Below are 20,246 nucleotides of genomic sequence, written 5' to 3'. Positions count from 1 at the left end.
TTCAGACTGCAAAGAATAAATCAGCATTATTTCTTAGGATCAGAGGATATTGTTTGGTATACAATAAGTATGATTATAAACATTGCTTGTACATTAGCGTGCACAAAGTGATAAATGTTTTCTTGAATTCGCTTAGTAAGTAAACACACTCTGCTAATAAACCCTCATGAACAGTGTGTGTGTGTGTGTGTGTGTGTGAGAGAGAGAGAGAGAGACTCTTCTGATCTCAGTCGTCTAGCGATGCTGAAAAGCATGCCTTTGCTCAACCCGACATGCTCCTGCTTGCATACATACTGCTAACCTCCACAATACCTCTATTCCACCTCAGTGTGCCTTGAAGGAACTAGTATACTTTTCAAGTCCTCAAGCCTTAGAGTCTAGCCTCTCAGACATCCACTGTGGTCTCGGTGTGTTGATTAAGGCTTAGCCAGCATCTTGCAGCTCACGGATGGCTCCCCTTCATCTCACTCAGTTCTCACTGAGCAGTCTGACTGAGTAAACAACATCAGACTAGCAGATTAGCGTCTAGACAATGTGTCAAGCTAATTAATGAAAAAAATTTTTTTTAGGTGTGAGCCCATTTAGCAGAGTTACATTTCAATTATGCAGATGCTTATCGATAGAAGTACAGATGCTTTCTGTAACCACACATCCACAGATGTTTTTCATGGACAGCAACAAGATCATAAATGAAAAAGTTCAGAAGATATGTTTGTAAAGTGTCTTACTTTACTTTACTTTACTTTACTTTACTTTACTTTACTTTTTACTTTACTTTACTTTACTATATGCGTTTGATGTGCAGCTGAAATTCATACGGGAGCTCGGAACATTCTGAAAAAGGATGCATTCATTATCAACAATATGAGATTTCAAAATGTCATGTTATATTCAGTGGACCCAGATATTCTTCAGAATGCCCATTCAACACCATTTTTGTCACACAAAAGTGACTACCTGCTTTGTCTCTCTTGAAATCTCTCTGGCAAACCACACAGTGCTGCCCTTGAATGGAAAGGGTTTTGACTTTAGCGCAGAGAGTCCTCTCTTCCTGGTCTGGCTGTCCTGATCCCAGACTCACTCAGATGACACCATAAGCCTGGAATGGAGCTCTGTGCTTGGACAAGACGAGCATTTCAAGTGGGGGTGGTTTGACGGGAAACGCTCTCACATATGGCTATGGTTTTCTCCTCAGAGGCTCAGTGTTTGGGTTTGATGAAGACATGTGTTGTGTGTTTAAAACACAACACAACCCTGCCCTGGTTCAGAATATACCGAACGATTACCCATTACACCACATACACTTTCTTAGATCTGATATAACCTGTCTGTCACACATAATATGTAGCCTACATTGGAGGCTATATCAGGCAGAGACTATCTTTTCGTACAGTTAATTATCAATACATTAAGTGTTATGTATAACTAGGCCTACAGGAAGATGGGAACATGTCCTCATGCCCTACCAGTGCCACATTGCAGAGCAAGAACTGAAGCCAAGATGGTAAACTTGTGAAATAGTGTTGTGAAAGCACATTTGCGAAAGTTCTTTTTTTTTTTGGTCCAGTGAGTGGCTTTGAAATAACTGAAGAGTCAGTGATGTCTTCATCTGCACAGACCTGTCTTGTCAAGCTTGAAGGATTGACAAACACACATAGAGCACGGCCAATTGTGTTTCTTGGCAACATCTACTATCAAATCTATCACCCAGAACCACTTCCTGGTTTGAGGGCAACAGAGAAAATATCATAAATGGAAATATCATGGATTAATTTCAAATGGCCCTTTATAATTATAAATGGTTGGAAATATGTTTAACCAGTTAACCAAATAATGGAAGTCAAATAATGTAACCAAATGTTTTACTCATAATACATCTGCTCAGTTTATCTCTCTCTTTCATTATGATCATATCTCTCTCTCTCTCTCTCTCTCTCTCTCTCTCTCTCTCTCTCTCTCTCTCTCTCTCTCTCTCCCATCTCATTTTCTGCCACATTAGGATTTTAGTCACTCACATCCAGTGTGTTTGTTCCCTATAAAGGTCAGTGATACTGTGAATTTTGCCCATGCTGCTCCTGCAGCCTCTGGTTTTTCCCATCTTTAAAGTTCACTGGTACAGATCAGCGGTCAGATCATCAAGAAACCACTGACTCCATGACACCCCTTTATCGCTTTGTTTCTGCCCAGCCACTTGTGAACGATTCCCAAGGAAAGACCAGAAACAACAAATCATGAGTTTCATGCATGGTTTCGCGAAGAACTCATTTAACCTTCCACCCTGGTGGTTTCTGTATGGAAATACACACTGAGAGAAAAAAGGAAATGAAAGAGAAAAGTAGCTAAACCTCCCTAAGCTTGTCTCTCTGCTGTGTCGTGTGTGTGTGTGTGTGTGTGTGTGTGTGTGTGCGTGTGTGTGTGTGTGTGAGAGAGAGAGAGAGAGAGAGAGAGAGAGAGAGAGAGAGAGAAGCCGTTTACTGACTGCACAGATAGCCGGCGATGCACGGGCTTTTAGCCGGCTAGTCCCGATTGTACTCACTGATAGCCGGCTAATCGCCGAGGTGATTTACGCTGCCAATTGTCCTCCCCTGAGGGTACACATATTGCCGGTGCGACTGCAGTGAGCACGCGAGCCGGCTATGCGGCGGCTAGCTGAGACATGGGCGGAGCTGTCAACAACGAGAGTTGTGCACACACTGCTGAAAGACTTAAAATCAGCAAACAGCTGACTGACTGTATGCTGAGCACAGCTGTCAGATCATCATCATACTGTTCACATATTAACACTGGTCCTTGTGGTCCATCTAGCACACTGTTCTTTCAAATGTCAATTAAATCGCCAAACATCTCAGCATTTATTTATTAATTGCTAACATATTGGGAAAACATAGCCTATCCTGCTTTATCTACAGCCAGGATAAATTAGCTAGACCTTGGCTAGCTTGCTCAAATAACCATTGACAACGTATTTCGTTAAAGCATGTAGGCTAGGCCTATATCATACCCACCCTAAGGTTTAAGAAACATAACAACGTTGTCCAATTTTAGTTTAATGCATTTTTCTGAATTGGAGAGGTCTCCTTATGAGGGTAGGCTCTGCATTTTAAATGGCTAATCGCTAATCGCGATTAGCATCGTTGGTTTAAACTTTGCAGAGCTGTTTTGTTGTTATCACAAAAATACTGATTGTAACTGCTGTTAGGAAGACAGTTTGGAACCTGGCAGACGTGAGGCAGTGAAAGGTATAATGCATAGTCCACGCGGAATGAGTGGAGAGTTGATATTGTGACGAGGCAAGAATTACTCTGTTAGGAAATGTTTATTACCAGATGAATATGAGGAATGACATTACATGGAAGTGGCCTGTTTAAGATCCCCGTGGCTATATCCCACAACATGGGTGGCATCCCGTAACATAAACCCCTTATCCCACTACACATCAGCTGACTAGTCTAGTAGCCTACACCTATATAATGCGTAACCGTCAACTATCTTATGACAACCGGCTGCTTAACCATCTTAGCCGTAGGCTACATCTCCCCCTTGCATGAAGGTAACACAAGCATATCCGAGCCGCGCTACAATATTGTGTCACATCGAGCTAGCAAGTCTAGCTAGCCACAAACAACAGTGCATACCAGACTGTATAGAACAGGTGCATACTGCATAGGCTACTAATGACACTTTTTTACGGTCAGTGAATAGCACCGAGTGAAAATCAATGTTTGCTTTATATCTAGTGACAGTGGTGATGTCGTCAGTTTGGATAAGTAGAGTAAACTTAGTCAGAAGATCTAGAAATATCAAACGGAGGAGCAGAGAACTTGACAGAGAGCTGCACCGCTGTTTTGAGAATGACAGTAGTGTCACGAGACTTCGACGCCTATGTTGTTGTACGTCACTGTTCAACTTCACACCCAGTTCTTACATGTTTACGCCTACACCGAGGCGGCTTTGGAATATCGCGCCTCTTGTCCTCACTGACCTAGCCGGGGAATGGCCGGTTAAACCTAGCCGCGGATGAGGCGGCGTTCAGTCAGTTAACGGCTAGAGAGAGAGAGAGAGAGAATCATGATAACCCTCTGCTAAGTAGCCATACTAAAAGCTAGTCAGCAACTGAAACCAATATGCTACACCGCCGTAGGCTACTGGGTCTGTTGCTGTGTGTGTGTGTGTGTGTGTGTGTGTGTGTGTGTGTGTGTGTGTGTGTGTGTGTGTGTGTGTGTGTGTATGTGTGTGTGTGTGGAAGGGGGGGTGTATCCTGTTAGCTCCAGCAACCTTCTTGGGCCACTGGGCAGGATTGGTCAGTCTACCCCAGGCTGAAGACAGGCGTATTATTACTCATGGGCCACATGCTAATTTAAGCATGAACCTTACCATTAAGGACACAGAGACTGATATCATCATGGAGATTGTCTCACACAATAACCTATTGCGTGGGTGTTTTGTGTCAATGGCCCCTCTGCTTTTGACAACCATATGTTTTTTTGTCAAGGATTGAGAGTAACTCTCAATACTGAAATCTCAGACAACAATTACCAAAATACCAAACATCATCAAGAATGAAATGCTTGTTTCCCCTAACCTCAGCCTAAATGTAGCCTCTCAGTTGCTTAGAACTCATGGCACAGGAAGTTGACTCAGATCAGTAGCTGAGCTAACCGCACTGTGGTACAAATACGCAGAGAGAGCACAAACAAACTTGACGTTGTGAAACCCACATCACAGTAGCAGGTTCTAGTAAAAAAATGACAGGTAAATTTCAGAATTTGACAAGTGAGTAGCCCAGTGTCAAACAGACAATCAGTCCAAAAGAGGATGCTACTTCCTCACTGGTGATCTCATGACGCCTCTCTACAGGATATCTGACCAGGGAAGAGCGACTGTCCAGAGACTGAATTAGATCAGTGGTGTCAGGGTGATGTTAACCTGAACCAGTGTGCCCAAAGAAAATATACATCTGGATGCCCCTGCTGTCACGCTGTAAGCTAGTCCATAAAGCCTGCCATATAATCTAGAAGGCAAGGAGACCTCCCATTCATCTTTTATATAACCTCCCTTCCTTCCTCTGTCCTCGTTCTCACTGATCTAGATAAAGAATGATGGGGCGGCAACAATGGGATAGTCTATCCAGTGCTAGTTATAGATCAGTGGGAACGAGTCTGGAGGACCGAGGATCGAGGAGGGATGTTGAGAGAGGCCCTCTGATAGTGATCAGGCCCAGATAGTCAAAGCTATACTTCTAGTGCTAGTTGTGTGAAGAGGCCTCGTCTGCACTCCCAATAGCACGTTATTTATTTCAATGCATTAGTGACATCTCCTCACTAAATGCCCCATTGAGATGAATGGGATTTTATGGATTTGAAAGCATATACCCCCAGGATGTGAAGTTACATGGGTTTGGGCATTTGTGGGCCTCTGACTAATAGACTGATGACCATTGGGCCACAACTAGATTTTTTTTATTATTATCAATTAGTCTGTCGAGTATTTTATGGATTAATTGATTAGTTGCGTGGCCTAACAAATATTTTTCTCATGTGCTCTCTAACATTTGGAGTAAATCCTGTTCACGTGCATCCTGGAAGATACTACCTGTACTATTAAAGTACACGTGCTAAAGTGTAGAGCAGAGGTCAGTAAAACCAACATCTGATATGTACTCAACATTCAACTCTCCATACTTCCTGCTTATCTTATCGGAATGTTTGCATAGTGTAGCCTACAGCTGGCCATGTCTCAAAGTCTTGTGTGTGTGTGAGTATGTATGAAGGAGGGTTGTACTCGTGGAATTGCTTTAAAATATGTTAAACAATATCTATACTTATTCTACAAGAAGATTGTCAAGACATCAGTCTTCAACTTCACTGGAAAACATTACAACATGAGCTGAGGTACACTTGAAGTGGCCAGACCAGGAGTACATGAGGGGGAGGAGGCAGATTGAGGTCACTCGCAAATGGAATGCCGTTTCAGATACTTTCCTGGAAGAGGGGAAAAAGCCCAACCCCACCCCCTGGCCCAAAAACCCTGGAACTATTCAAGACCACAGACAAAAAGGTTATGCAATTCTTGAGGTTTAATACAGGATAGTGTGCTAGGAGGAGAATGCTGTGAATTTCAAATAATACAATTCATAGTAAAGCATTTTGGTATCTGACATTACATACAGGCGACTCGCACTAAATACATAAATAAATAGACAGATTACAATTAGTCCCCGGGACCCCTTTCAGATTATTGAGATTGTGGATTGAGCGATTTAGTTAGAACCCTATACAATGTGTTAGATTTTCTGCAAATCTGACAAACTGATAAAAAAATGTGTCATTTTCTAATCTGATAATGAAAACTCCCCATGTTGCCAGGCTGATACAGTTTGGTGTACTGCACTTGACACCAGCCACACGATAAGAGTTAGTACTTTTACATCTAGACTTTCAGCGTAGTCTAGGGTAGTTAGGGCGATGACTTCTCACATATTTACAATATAAAGCAAAGAAAGTCGCTTTTGAACTACGCCCCAGAAGGGCAGCGAAGGAAAACGAAATATCAAAAAACTAACGATTTAGGGTTCAGACACTGATCAACTGGGGGAAAAGTTCATTGGCGAACACGTCTTCCCATGAGCTCTCGGAGCACAGCGGGGAGGACATGTTGCTGAAAGGGGACGGGGACCGTTCGTATCCAGAGTCACTGTATGCGTCTGTCAGGTAGGCCGTCTTGCCGTAGCCGGCCAGGGAGGGGGACGCCGGCGTCAGGAAGTCGTCGATGACCCCAGCGGCGGCGGTGGCGGTGCAGCCGGACACCTCGGGGATGTTCACCTCCTCAGGCTCGTCCTTCACCGAGACGTCCTCCGCACACACCACCACCTCCTCCTGGGCCAGGGAGAAAGCCTCCTCCTCCAGCTCCTCCTCCTCCTCATCTTCATCTTCTATCTCCTCCTGCTGATCCTCCAGCTTCACCTCCTGCACACTCTCCTGCACCTCCACCTCACCTTCATCATCCTCATCATCATCATCCTCCACACACACCACCTCCTCCACGGGCTTGGTGTAGATGTGGTCAAAGTGGATCAGTTCATTAGCGGCCTCCAGCTTAACTGGTGTGGCCCCCAGAGTTGCAGGTGCGGCGGGGCATACTGGAACTCCCTCGCCTCCACCGAGCACCAGCTGGCCTTCCTGGGGCTCAGCAAGGGCCCCCTTGAGGAACAGCTCTGGGTCGAGGATGTCCAGGATGCCAAGCAAGAGATCAGACTGCAACAGGAAAGAAACCAAATAAGTCAAGATGAACACAATAGAGGTCACAAGGCCATTTTATGTTAACTGATTTGATACACAAGGCAACTTGCTAGTCAAGGTTCCGGAGTATTGTGGTTCTTTCTTTCTGGAGAACTTTAATCATTAAAAGCCACATTTTTAAGATCATTCAATCAGAACTCATGGAATTGCTTTTGATGTTGCCAAGCAACATTGCTCAAAATGTTACCCTATGCATCCTCATCATCATGACTGCAGAGCAGAGGAAAGCCATTGAGAATGGATATGCACCAGTAATCGCCCCCTGTGGTCTCACTCACCTCAGCGTCTGAAGAGCTAGGACTGCCAGTATCCATGGCGAACTCCTCGGACTTGAGGGCTGCTGGGCCTGCACCTGCTGCGGAGGCACACGTAGCCTGAGTGCTGCTGACTCAGAAGACCCGATCCCCAAACCCACGGAGCTCACACTGGACTCTAACACCTGAACCTGTTCCTGGGAAAGGGAAAGAAAGAGAGATCATTAGATACGGTCCACTGCCAGCACGGCAGCTCAGATGTCCACTCACACCACAGCAACACCCCCACCCACCCCCTCAGATGATGGGAGTTAATGTTATGATCTGTCATTTACCTTCTCATCTTCCAAAGTATCTAATCCCAATCTCTGTCTCAGTTCCTCATTCTCAGTAATGAGGTCACATGTCTTGTCTCTCAACAGCCGATTCTCAAGGTTGAGCTGTTGATTCTGGAAGATAAGGGGAAATATTTGTGCTCAGTGTCAAAGCCACACATTCAAGAGTCAGTTTGAAAGGTAACATTTACTGTTTTTTTCTCTCTTTTTTGGAATTATTATTATTATGATTATTTTTATTTTATTCTGATGTCATCTTCTTACCTCCAGCTCAAGTTCCAAAACCTGCTGTTCCAACTCTCCCATTTTGGCCTTTTTTCTGTCTCTTGCGGTCTGAGCAGCAACTCTATTCTTGAGTTTCCTATATATAAAAAAAAAAATAACATTTTCATGAATTTCACAAAACACATATTTCACCCCTTGCATTAAAACACAATTTCCTGTCAAAGTCGGCTACAGAAGAAGTAGGTCTTATGTTACTCCTTCAGTGATTGCGTAATTACCGGCCATGTTCTCTTGCCACGCAGGCAGAACTGGATAGCCTCAAATGGGTGGGACTAAGCGCACTACGCATTTAAAAAACGCCAACGTTGCCAGATGGACCGGCCGCCGGCCGGCACACAAAAGCATATAATTTCCTACAAAGATTAATTTCATAACTGCAGTATAATAAAATAATTTCCACACATCATCAAAATGATCTAACTCCATATGCATCTGATATTATCAAGTGTCGTTGCATACGACATGAAATGTCTAAAGGTTGATCGGATTACAGTGGCTAACGTAAGCTAGTTAATAGCCGGGGAAATAGCCCTGCATGACACTTACCTCCGAAGTGCTTTTTCTTCGGGGCTCAAGTGTGTGAGTCGCTGTCTTTTCCGAAGAGGTGGTCCGGATCCGTTTGAGTTTGAATCTGAATCTGACGAGACTTGACTTGAAGGGAGAACGACCGATATTGACCGGCTGTAGCCTCCCTGTGTTGCCGTAGATGAGGCATTTTGTTTTCCAGAAATTAAGAGGAGTTTGTGGGCGCCCCCAGTCCCTGCTGTCACAACAACCATTATGTGTTTGTTGTCGGATCTCTTCTAGACCCTCTATGTCGTAAATTTAGGAAATTTAGTTCTATCGAAGGAATCGCTAAGTTCCCTCGGTCTTACAGCAACCTTTAGCTCGCAGAAAGTATCTGCCTGTTCCGCCTCTTGCATTCTATTTCTACTATCGTGGTGGAACCTGATAGGACGAGAGCTCGCGTGACGTCATTCGGAGACGAATCCTGCTTGGTCGGAGGCTGATGAAATTTACATTCAATATTTCCCCTTGTTGATCACTACACGGAAAAGCCCCGTAACCTCACCGTAGACCCAGACGTGTTTGGCAACAAACGAGTAGAATAACAAATTATAAATCAGTCAAAATATTCATCTGTAAGAGGTCAGGCATCTGTCACTAGGGTTTTGCGAGGAGGAGGGGGGTGGGGGGGGGGTGATAAGATTTCACTTCACTTTTCATGTGAGTTGCTGTGAGTTTTTCTTTGGGGGGGGGGTCATTTCAGCTGATTGCATCAACTTGAGTTTTGCATAGCATACCTTAGACCTAGGCCCTATTTTTCCTGAGATGTGGCACTGGTCATCATGTTTCTCCTTATTGTCTACCTACTTCCCCCTTTTTTGCATAACTTACCAAGAAAATAAGAAAGACTATGTTACTTTCTCACAATCTGCTTGTTTCTCTAGCCTATAGTATAGGCCTATATCTTCATTCATTTTAAAAGGAGGCCACACTGATGGACTCAGAAACCAGATGGTTAACAAACATGTCACTTCAAGGAAAAGTGCTTTTTAAATAGCATGACTTCCTGGTAAATATCCTGTAGCCTACCGATCACATTTTTCACTGAGTGAGAAAAGATCCTTTCAATGACAATGGGGATAGTTTGCATAAATACACAGGTGCTCGAGGAGTGGAATTCATGGAATGGAATTCATTTATGAGTCTTGTTCCAGTCAAAACCATGCAAATGCCCACTGTCTAATCGGGAACTGATCAATGAGTGTGAAAACAGTATAATATTTATTGTTATGGTAATGGTTGTCATTATGATATTTAGCAGACGCTTTTGTCCAAAGTGACATACAAATAACAACAATAGGCCTACAATATTTACAATCAACAGTAAACTATTTAAAAATGGGTAGCCTAATACTAAGGAGAATAGCAACAATAAACAACAATGGCCGGGTTTCCCAGATTCGTTAAGAAGCTCTTAAGTGCTAAGAACTTCATAGGTGCGCTCTAAGAACGCTCTAAGAACGCTCCTAAGAAGTTCTTAGCACTAAAGAGCTTCTTAATGTCAATTAAATCAATAGCCTATAACTAAATACTAGGCCTATGCATAAGACTTACGCTTACTGTAATAAACTAGTGCATGTTGAATAGATGTGCCTTTACACCCCTCTTGAAAGCCCCAAAACTATCACAGGAATGAAGAGCACTGTGCAACTCATTCCACCAAATGGGAACCACAAAAAAGACTTGAATTTTGACCTACAGTAGCGTTTACTGTTGTAATATGTGAAGAACTCTTTTCCAAAACGCTATATATCCATTAAATCAACTAAACATAACCATTTAAAGTTCCACTGCAATTACTTAGAAAACAAAAAAAGATTCATTAAAATGCAATAAAATGGTGGATAGCGTTTTGGAAAATAACTCTTCATGTGCTTCCTATAAGGTCTCCCATCCATCTTGTTGTCGTCACCTGAGGTCTCCTTTGGTCCTGTCCTCTGAATGTCCTTCCTCATTTTGCAACTCGCTTTAGATAAAAGTGTCTGTTAAATTAATAAGTGTAATGCCAATGAAAACAATATCACTGTCCTACAAAATGAAACAGTACACATTTACTTCCCACCACTGGCTGTTGCCCACTCCTCCACCAGCGACCAATATCAATGCTAGCAGGACATCCTCATTTGACTGAAATGTTGCTTGGTATTAGCACAGCAGAAGCATCCATTGGAGAAAGGAGAGTAAACAGTAAATTTAGATTTTCTCCCAAAAAAGTAAGTCTCCCCTTACAATAAAGAAAAACACATCTCATGGTTGCCCTGTAGTAAACAACCTTCAGCAGTGATGCTTCCTATTTTCAATGAACTTGCTGTGTGCAACACACAAAACATCCAGATGTAATTAAGTCTATATTGAGATAGCTCCATTAGGCATCCCTCATTAGTTCCAATGGTCTGTTTTCGAGTCATCACAGAAGCCATTTGGTGGTTGTTGATGTCATTTAAAAAACATTGCATCAGATGTCTTCACATATGTTCCTGATTAAGCCCGGTAATTCACCCCTGGGATAATGGTTACTAAATGATGAGGTCTTTAATTACATATTAAACAGGGGATGGATCGAAAAAACACTTTCTATTACTGGTTGCGTTTTTCAAATAGACATCACTGTGAACATTGCTTCTAAGTTCAAAGTAGTTGTTTAATAGAAGGAGATACCAGAGAAATCCTTAAATTGGTATCATATGAGCCTTTATAACTCTGTGTTTTGGCCCATCTGAGAGAATTACCTACCCACAGAGTGATTTATTCCAATATTCACACCCTGGCGTAATCTCTTGCTTTTCATTTTCAAGAATTCACACACCTGCTTGTTTTGGCAGAGAGGTGAAGAGGAACCATGTCATGTTTCATTACGAGCGCACTGCAGTATACTGAAAAGCAGAAGTGCTCCTTACAGAGACAGGTAACCGGATGAATAAAATGGATGGATGTCATGGAAACCGAGCGTGTCACCGTGTCTGATCCATGACAGGATCACCACGCTGATGTCACAGTCAAGCACTCAGGCACTCGCATGCGCCCGGACTGAGCCCCACTATACACACATGAATGATGAAAGCACCCTGTTGCTGTGGAAACGCGCTCGGTGCCAGCGATGCGTATGATAACAAGGTGGCCTGTTATTCTACCTGAGCAGCAGCGAGAGGAGAGGAGGAGGGAGGACCAGGGGCCAGCAGCGGCCTCGTTGACCCAATGCCTGGACGGCCAAACCAAGAAAGGGACAACAACAAGCAGCACCTCCTCTGTGTGTGCGTAGACGGGCGGGTGCATTGGAGGCCCTTTACGGCATTAGCGGGACAATAGTGGGCGACACCTGGGGCTGTGGAGTCCTGCTGTGGGAGGGGCACGCCCCTGGGGCAGTGTGTTTGCTCAGGTTCGAGATCACACTCTACCCCGCTTTTGTGTTTGCCCTGGCTGCTCTTTTTCCCACCCTTTGAGTGTGTGTGTTTGTGTGTTTGTGTGTGTGTGTGTGTGTGTGTGTGTGTGTGTGTGTGTGTGTGTGTGTGTGTGTGTGTGTGTGTGTGTGTGTGTGTGTGCGTGTGAGAGAGAGAGAGAGGTGTGTGTGTGTGTGAGTGAGTTATAAAGTGTGACTGTGTGTGTGTTGTGAAGGTGTCGGTCTCAGTAGCTGATAGAACGATCAGTACTCTATAGCCATGCCTAATCACCCACAGTTTATCTGTGTGTGTGTTCAAGGACTTTGCCCTGCTCCAAAGTCTACTGCTTACCACAGTATATCACACATCAATTCTGTGCTGAATTTGTTGAAACATCATACATGTCTACATTGGGTTAAAAAAAGTAAAGTTAAAAAGAAGATCAAATATTCTTTATATTGCCATTATTATCTGTGTAGAAAACAACAGAGCTTGGATAGTGCTTTGTGAGAGAAATGTGTTGTTTTGAATGCAAATGTGACTATGCTGTTTCTATTGGAGTGTAATAAACAGTGAGAGCCCACAAAAGTCCAACCTTAGAGCTGCATACAGACTAAATGGAGGTCATTTCATATGGGGAGGGATGCAGGCATGAAAAGGGCAGCAAGTTACAGGGTTGATGAGATGATTTGTAAAGTCAAACTAGATAAAGTGCATTATCACAATTTGCATGTGTTTTGAATACTGGAAGTAGAGGAATGTCTTCCAGGGACTGCTGGGTGTTGACCTATAGCGTTTGTTTAATGTCTCGCGTGCCCCGTGTGTAACTCTGTACAGTTGCGAGCGTGTGTGCCGTTAAGAAGCCACGCCACATGTAAACTTACACTGTACTCAGCCACGCCGTCTCTCGTTTCTCTTCCGAGGACTTAAATAAACTGCGGGGGACTTCCTCTGAATGTAGATATGATATGTCTGTGCCAAAGTCATAGGCCCAGCTGTCATGATGGCACTGTGTGGCAGGCATATGGTTCAATGGTGTGAACAATAAAAATAGAGAGAGGGTGGGAGTGGGGATGGGGGGGGGGGGGGGGATAAAACGAATGAACCAATCTTAGTTGACGCGAGGCCACTGTAATACTGCAGAGGTTGGGTCATAATGAAACAAAAAACTGAAAGTAGGATTTGCATGTTTCTATCAACATTCAGCTGCTTCTCAGAGCATGTGCACCAGGTGCAGATGGACATTACAAGGCTGTTGCAGTCTTACATCCTGGTGCCACAAGCACTTGTGTGCTCATGGTTTATATTTAGTCTGAAGAAACAATTATTGTGAGAAACAATAATCTGTTGAATTTAACTTCAACTTTACTTCAATTTTATGTTGATTAATTATCATTGTGTGGGGAATGGTGTCCCATGATGCTACATAATTTGCTCTGTTAATTGACCTAAATTCACAGGAGTAATGGTGTGTTTTGTGAGTCTCTTTAATTGTCTCGGAGTCTTTGCCAGCACGTTGTTAGTTAGCGGGATAAGCTGAGCTTTGTGCGCTGTAGAGCTGACCGAGCGATTCTTTTTGTTCCGCAGACATCACATTTCACCCCCGGCCCACCCGCCGCTATCTCCCTGCAAAACAACAACAACAGCCACGACCACAACAACCACATGCAACCACCACAACAATAACAACAATATATTCAGATGCAAGCTTCACAATAGCAGTTGAAGACAGACAGACTAGGACATGTCTGCGCGTTGCGTGGACTTTGTCCTCCCCTGAGTGATTCATTTGAACTGTTTTGAATTTGATCTGTTTGAATTCAAAACTGGATCTGCAAGCCACGTCCTGGTTTAAGCTTGCAATTCCGCCTGTCCCATCGGCAAATACCCAAGACTGTTTCCTTGTGGAGGGTGAAGGTGTGATGAGGGTACTGAGAATGTTTATTATTCACTGTGTGTCGTCTCATACAGGAAGTTCAGGGTTATGAAAATGAAAAAATGTGCAATCATGAGTTCGTTAGTGACACAGCTGCACTACTTCCTCTGTGTACAGAGAGGCACACAGTTCCAGGGCCTTGTTATGCAAACCCTTATGTGGAGCTTAAAAAGAAGGCTTCATATTGCTGGGTTGTTAACTTATCCCACACAGGCCTTAAAGTTCCTTACCCCCAGGATATAAAGATGACCAGGATCCCTGGCCCACGCATCCTAGCGACCCATTACCCTCCAAAATTACTAATGGATTACTGATGGACTATTTATTCCCTATACTGGACTGCTTGAACCTTCTGATTCTACAAATGACTTTACTCTACTTAACTGACCCTAGACAGATGGGTTGGGCCCTTGAGTCGTGGATCTGTCTGAGGTTTCTTCCTATATGTATCTCCAATTCTAGGGAGTTTTTCCTTGCCCCTGTTGCTCATGGGCTCTCTTTGAAGGTTTGACGCTCTGTGAAGCGCCTTGAGACATGTGTAATATTTTGGCGCTCTATAAATAAAATTGAATTGAAATTGAATTGACTTTGGTTCTCCTTATCATACAGTTAGTGTTGAGTGCCCCCTGGTGGCTCTTGGGATTATGAACATTTACCAGCATGTGTATGTGTACCAGCATGAGAGTTTACTCTGCAGAAGACCAACATGTTATCTTAAATATACACACACATTAATATAAAGTGTGCATTGTTCATAAAGTTCATAAAGGTTCCTCATAAGAATTTGTGTATGGCAAAACAACGTTAGTCAAGAAGAGTCACAAATGAGATACTTCAAAACCATTTAGCATGTTCTACCTTACTTAAATAAACACACATACAGGACAGAGCAAATCAATGATTTCAGATTGCTAAAGTAAAACATGTATCTCCTAAATCTATTGTGTTGTTAAAACCTTGACATTTATTTAAATGTGCAGTGGCCCCATCTGTGGTTGGTATGAAGACAGATGTTGGCATGAGATAGTTAAGTACGACATCTCAGGGACGCCTCACATCCGAGCCATGATCTCTTCCAACTTCTGCCTTCTGGAATATCCTATAGATCTCTGAAGACTGGAACGCACTTCAACAAAACGACTTTGGCACGGATTCACTATAACAGGAGCATTTAAAAAAAAAAACTATGTGCTAAACACAACTTCATATAGTCTGGCTATCACCATACTAAGCTCAATCTTTTAAGATTGAACATTAGTCTGGGGATGCAATTTATTCCTACTGCACAAGAGGTGTTATCAATGGGCATAGTTCAAATAACTGTACACATTTGGATAGTCCCTCAATCAGGCCAACAATCCGGGTGTGCATTTTGGATTTAGCGAGTTTGTGATGGGACCCAGCAAACATTGACAGGAAGCAGGAGAGATGAGCAGGTTTCCTGCCTGAGCTTCCGGGGCGAAAACCAAATCCCCAGCAGATCAGGCTGGGTTTACCCATGCAGCCTAAATACACAATGGAATGCACAATGAAGTGGTATGCAAGCCTTCTTGAAGTACTCCATCCTTGAGACATCAGAGTATTGCACACTGGCCCAATGACTTGATCTACAAAATCTAGATTGCTGCAATCAACCAGATTGCTGGAGTACAACAGCCAATCAGATTGCTGGATTACAACAGCGAATCAGGTGGCAGGATTCCAACAGCCAAAGACATTGCAGGATTCTGGGAGCCAATCAGATTGCAGGATTCTCACAGTCAATCAGATTGCAGGATTCCAACATCCGATCAGATTGCTGGATTCCAACAGCCAATCGAACTGCAGGATTCTGACAGCCAATCAGATTGCTGGATTCAGGGAGCCAATCAGATTGCAGGATTCCAACAGCCAGTCAGATAGCAGGATTCCGGGAGCCCATAAAATAGCAGGATTCCAGCAGCCAATCAGATTGCAGGATTCTGGAGCCAATCAGATTGCAGGATTCCAACAGCCAATCAGATTGCTGGATTCCAATAGCCAATCAAATTGCAGGATTCTGGGAGCTAATCAGATTTGATGCTCTTCTCTTTTATTGAGCAATGCACCAAGGGATGTGGAAATTAACGACTTAAGGAGGAGTCTGGTGGTGCATTATGTAAAAATAATTAAATAATTGGATTTTTGGGGTAAGTGTTTTTCAAGCTATGTTTTCGATGGTGACCTATCGTCAGTCAATAGTGAAAGTACCTGTGTATAACTGTTTTGTCGTTGACGATGCTGAAGTTAGTTTTACTTTGCTAATGAGTTCAAATAATAGACAAATGCAGATGCATGTAGGCTATACTCTGTCTCGGTTTTAGTAAAGCCTGCTATTGGAATAGCTGCGCTTAGAGTCTCACATGCATGCAGATTCGGTCAAATGTGCCAATGACCATCAAATCACCAAAAGGCCTTGAAGTCATACTGCATGTTGTTAGAGGGAATGACACATCAGCTGGTCATCTCTCTGGCCATCCTGGAACCCAGACTCGTTGATCCTAGTAGCCATACAGCTATGAGGTGCTGCAAACATTTGAGTGCTCATGATTTATTTTGATCACATCTGTGAGACACCATAATCTGAAACAAAGTGTTTCAATTGAATAAAATGTAACCTTAACAATGTGTTGATTGACTCAATGTTGATAATTATCAATGTGTTGTGTATGGTGCCCTGTGATGCTACATAATGTGCTGCAATTGATAGAATGGTAGCTAAACCTCCAGCAGACCAGCACACTGTGTGACCTGAATATTGCCCTTTTCATCAATACAACTTGTTTATGTCAGTAACACAGCCCAGGTGGAGACCCATGATTTGCAAACTCAGCTGCAACCCCCCCACCCCGCCACCCACAACCCCACCCACCATTTTCTCGGCGCTGTGAAACGGACGGCTCTTTGTCATGCCTGGACACACACACTGCTCAGCACAACAAAAAGCACAAGTGCATTTGAACAAGCCATAGGGTAAACACCCTCGTCTGATGACACACACTCCCCTAACCCTAATCCATCCTGAGCCTCTGACACCCATCTGACACACAAGATGGAAAAGCCCTTTCTGAAACTTGGGATGGGGGGGGGGGGGCACTGTATCATAGGATACTGTATCATGTGGGGAGGATCATTCTCTCTTTCCGAGGCAATTAGGCTGTTAGATTGTAAGACAGAGGACACTTTGGAGTGGATGAAAAGAGTTGTTGTGCAACAGCTGATGTACCACATGGCATGATGTGGCCTTTTTTGAGTTTCCAGTGTCATAATTATCTGTTGACATCAGTTCAAATGCCTCCCCGCTTGCTTTAAATGGAAACATGTTGCAGAGAGCGACTCGCAGACTCATGTGTGCCATCTGGAGGTTGTTTGGGGAACTACAAAACCTAACTTGACTATTGTTCTTTCCCCAAACCAGCTTTCCCCAAAAAACATTGCACAACCTCTGTTCTTGTCATTTAAATCAAGTTTGATTTACTACATGCAAATGTATGTCTAATTATGAAGTTATTATAGAAACTGATTTTGACTTTTAAAACATTTATTATAGGCCTACTGTCTTTATGTCATAAATGTCATAATAGTATTTATGTGGATGATATATATACCTGACTGAATACTTCAGAGAGTAGCATTACATTAAAGGCATGGTTTTGTTTCTTTACCCATATCTATAGCCTACAGTTGCAACTGCATATTATGTTTTTTAAATAATAAGATGTAAAATGTTCCTTTCAAAGCACTATTTTTTTTTTTTATCAGGAAAGATAGTAATATGTTCAGTAGGCCTTAAAGCATTGGTGACTGCATATGAATGTCAACAACAAAGTTTTATTTACATCAAAGTTTCATAGTAGAGGTCTAAGTCATTGGTTTGACTTGGAAACATTCACACAATTGCCGCTGTAAGGCTTCCAGCATGCCAAAATATCTCTCAGGCAATGAAGTCAAGTTTGCCTACCAAAAAACCATACTGTGCCGCCTTGTCTTTTGACATTGTGAATGATGTAATTTAAGTGTAAAAATACCCGCTGCAAATCCCAGTCTCTCTTATTCATCCCAAGGCTGGCAACAGTCTATAATTAACAAGCGAGCAAGACCAAATAAAAACTGACCTCATCTGGGAAATGTTTCGTTTCCAGTGCTAGCCACTCTGAATAAATACCTTCATACATATAAACAAAAAGGTATTGCTTGTTGGGTACTTTTTCTATAGATCAAACATGTGGTAAACCACATTTTGTTCACCTCATACCATGACTACCTGTTTTGGTGACATCTTCAAATCAAATTTGAACGGATGTTTGTTCCCAGTTCCCACCATATCCAGAGCATGCACCTAGTAGTTCTGGGTCGGAAAAGTTTTCGCAGCATGACCTTGCCAACAATATCCCAAATAGAAGTCAGAACATTAGCAAGCTTTAATCAATGTCATCTGAGTTATTGGTCATGTTTGCAATTGGCTTTAGGTTGTTTGCTTGAATGTAGCAGGATTTGACGTTGTTAGCTTGCTAGCCTCAGCGCTAAACCCTCCCCTGGCCTCGCTGCTGCTTAAATGAAGCACGTAACAGCATAATCCCAAGCTCCCCATTACATGCACGATGGTGAGAGAGGAGCCTGAGAGGACAGTACAGGTTTCCTGGAGTGGCAGCTCCGACTGGCCCTCGTCCAGCGCAGCTGAAGCTAAACTATGTGGGGAGAAGGGCCAGCCAAGACCAGGCCTCTTATGGTGTGGACACGGCCTTCCCTGTGCCAACCTTTCAGAAGGGTATACTGTCCTTGGCATCATATGGGGGGGACCACAGCCTTACCTATGCCAACCTTTCAGAAGCGTACACTGTCCTTGGCATCCGGTAAAAATGCTAAAGGAATGAAATTAACGAGCATTGAGCATGAGCGCCAAAACAGTGACCAGTTCACCATGAGCATTATGAGATTATGGCTGTTATATTGTTGTGGAGAGGTTTGTCTCACTGTCAGTGATGTTGTTTTTATTCCATTCTGTCTTGTTAAGTTTGCTTTTTTGTATAATACCTGCCAAAACATCTGGAACAGGCTGTTTCTCTCTCTCTCTCTCTCTCTCTCTCTCTCTCTCTCTCTGTCTCTCTTACCCTCTCACTTTCTCTTTATCCCTACCTCTCAAGTGCACAGAGTCTTTTTAAAGAAAAATCTCTCTCATATTTCAGTTTTCACATCCACTCAGATCAGAGTCCCGGCCAAACATGATGTTATGCAATTCCTCCTAAGTACGTGCTCAGTCGACCTGAACGTTGCTGTGGCAACTGCAAAAAAGGCCTCCTATGCAGTTCAGTGTCAGAAAAACGGACAGACAGACGCTTGTTGCTCTGATGAGGCATGTATGAATTTGGCATGGTGTGTTGGTCTGTCACCTGCCATATCCAACAGTGCCGCAGTGTTTTGATACTACACATCATCTACCAAAACTATATAGGCCTCTTGTCTAAAGGCTTCAATTCAGCATTAGACCAAAATATGACTATTTTAAGAAGTTGTAGAGAGCAAAACTGTTGCAGAATTAGACGTGTGTGTGTGTGTGTGTGTGTGTGTGTGTGTGTGTGTGTGTGTGTGTGTGTGTGTGTGTGTGCGTGTGTGCGTGCGTGTGTGTGTGTGTGCGCGTGTGTGTGTGTGTGTGTGTGTGTGCATGTGTGTAGGGGTCAGATCTCCTCTTTTTTTGTCGTTGTGTTTGTTTTTTTAGGGGGGGGGGTGGGGGTACTTCTCCTCTCCTGTTGCTCTTGATGGTTCTCATTATCCTTGGCAGACATTGCAGTCTAGACCGTCTGGGTAGCGCCACCCTCATTCCAGCGCGCCCCCAGCCTGCCCTACCCTACCCTGACCCGGCCGTCTCCCTCCGCAGCCTGTGCCAACCTGTTTCCCAGCATCGCCGGCCCCTGCCTGCTCCTCTGCCACCCAGTTGGGCCCAACTAATTATTTCTTAATTTAATGAGTGTTGCTTCTGTTCACCCGGTGGGACCTTTTTTCAAACAGTATTCAAAAAGCTATATAAGATAGGCCTGCAGCGGAGAATGGGGCCTCTGAAGCGCTAAGCATACTTCCTCCCGACACTGTGTGCGCAGCGCTGCTGCTGCTGCTCAAGGTACGCATGGCGCACACATCACATGTCATCAGCCCAGTATGCATGGATTGCCTGTGCAGCG

At 43.5% G+C, this 20,246-nt stretch overlaps 1 protein-coding gene across 1 annotated transcript; it reads right to left on the bottom strand.

Moving 5' to 3' along the window:
• Positions 1 to 6,058: 6,058 nt before the first annotated feature.
• xbp1 (X-box binding protein 1) lies at positions 6,059 to 9,086 on the bottom strand. Its single transcript, XM_062542489.1, is given in 6 exon segments — positions 6,059 to 7,253; positions 7,577 to 7,684; positions 7,687 to 7,749; positions 7,888 to 8,001; positions 8,152 to 8,248; positions 8,719 to 9,086. Coding segments are annotated over 6 exon segments (1,296 nt in total). The 5' UTR covers positions 8,952 to 9,086; the 3' UTR covers positions 6,059 to 6,572.
• Between the last annotated feature and the right edge of the window lie 11,160 nt (positions 9,087 to 20,246).

This window comes from Sardina pilchardus, chromosome 8, assembly GCF_963854185.1.
Source record: "Sardina pilchardus chromosome 8, fSarPil1.1, whole genome shotgun sequence".
Taxonomy (NCBI): domain Eukaryota; kingdom Metazoa; phylum Chordata; class Actinopteri; order Clupeiformes; family Clupeidae; genus Sardina; species Sardina pilchardus.
This window is presented reverse-complemented; position numbering and strand designations above follow the sequence as displayed.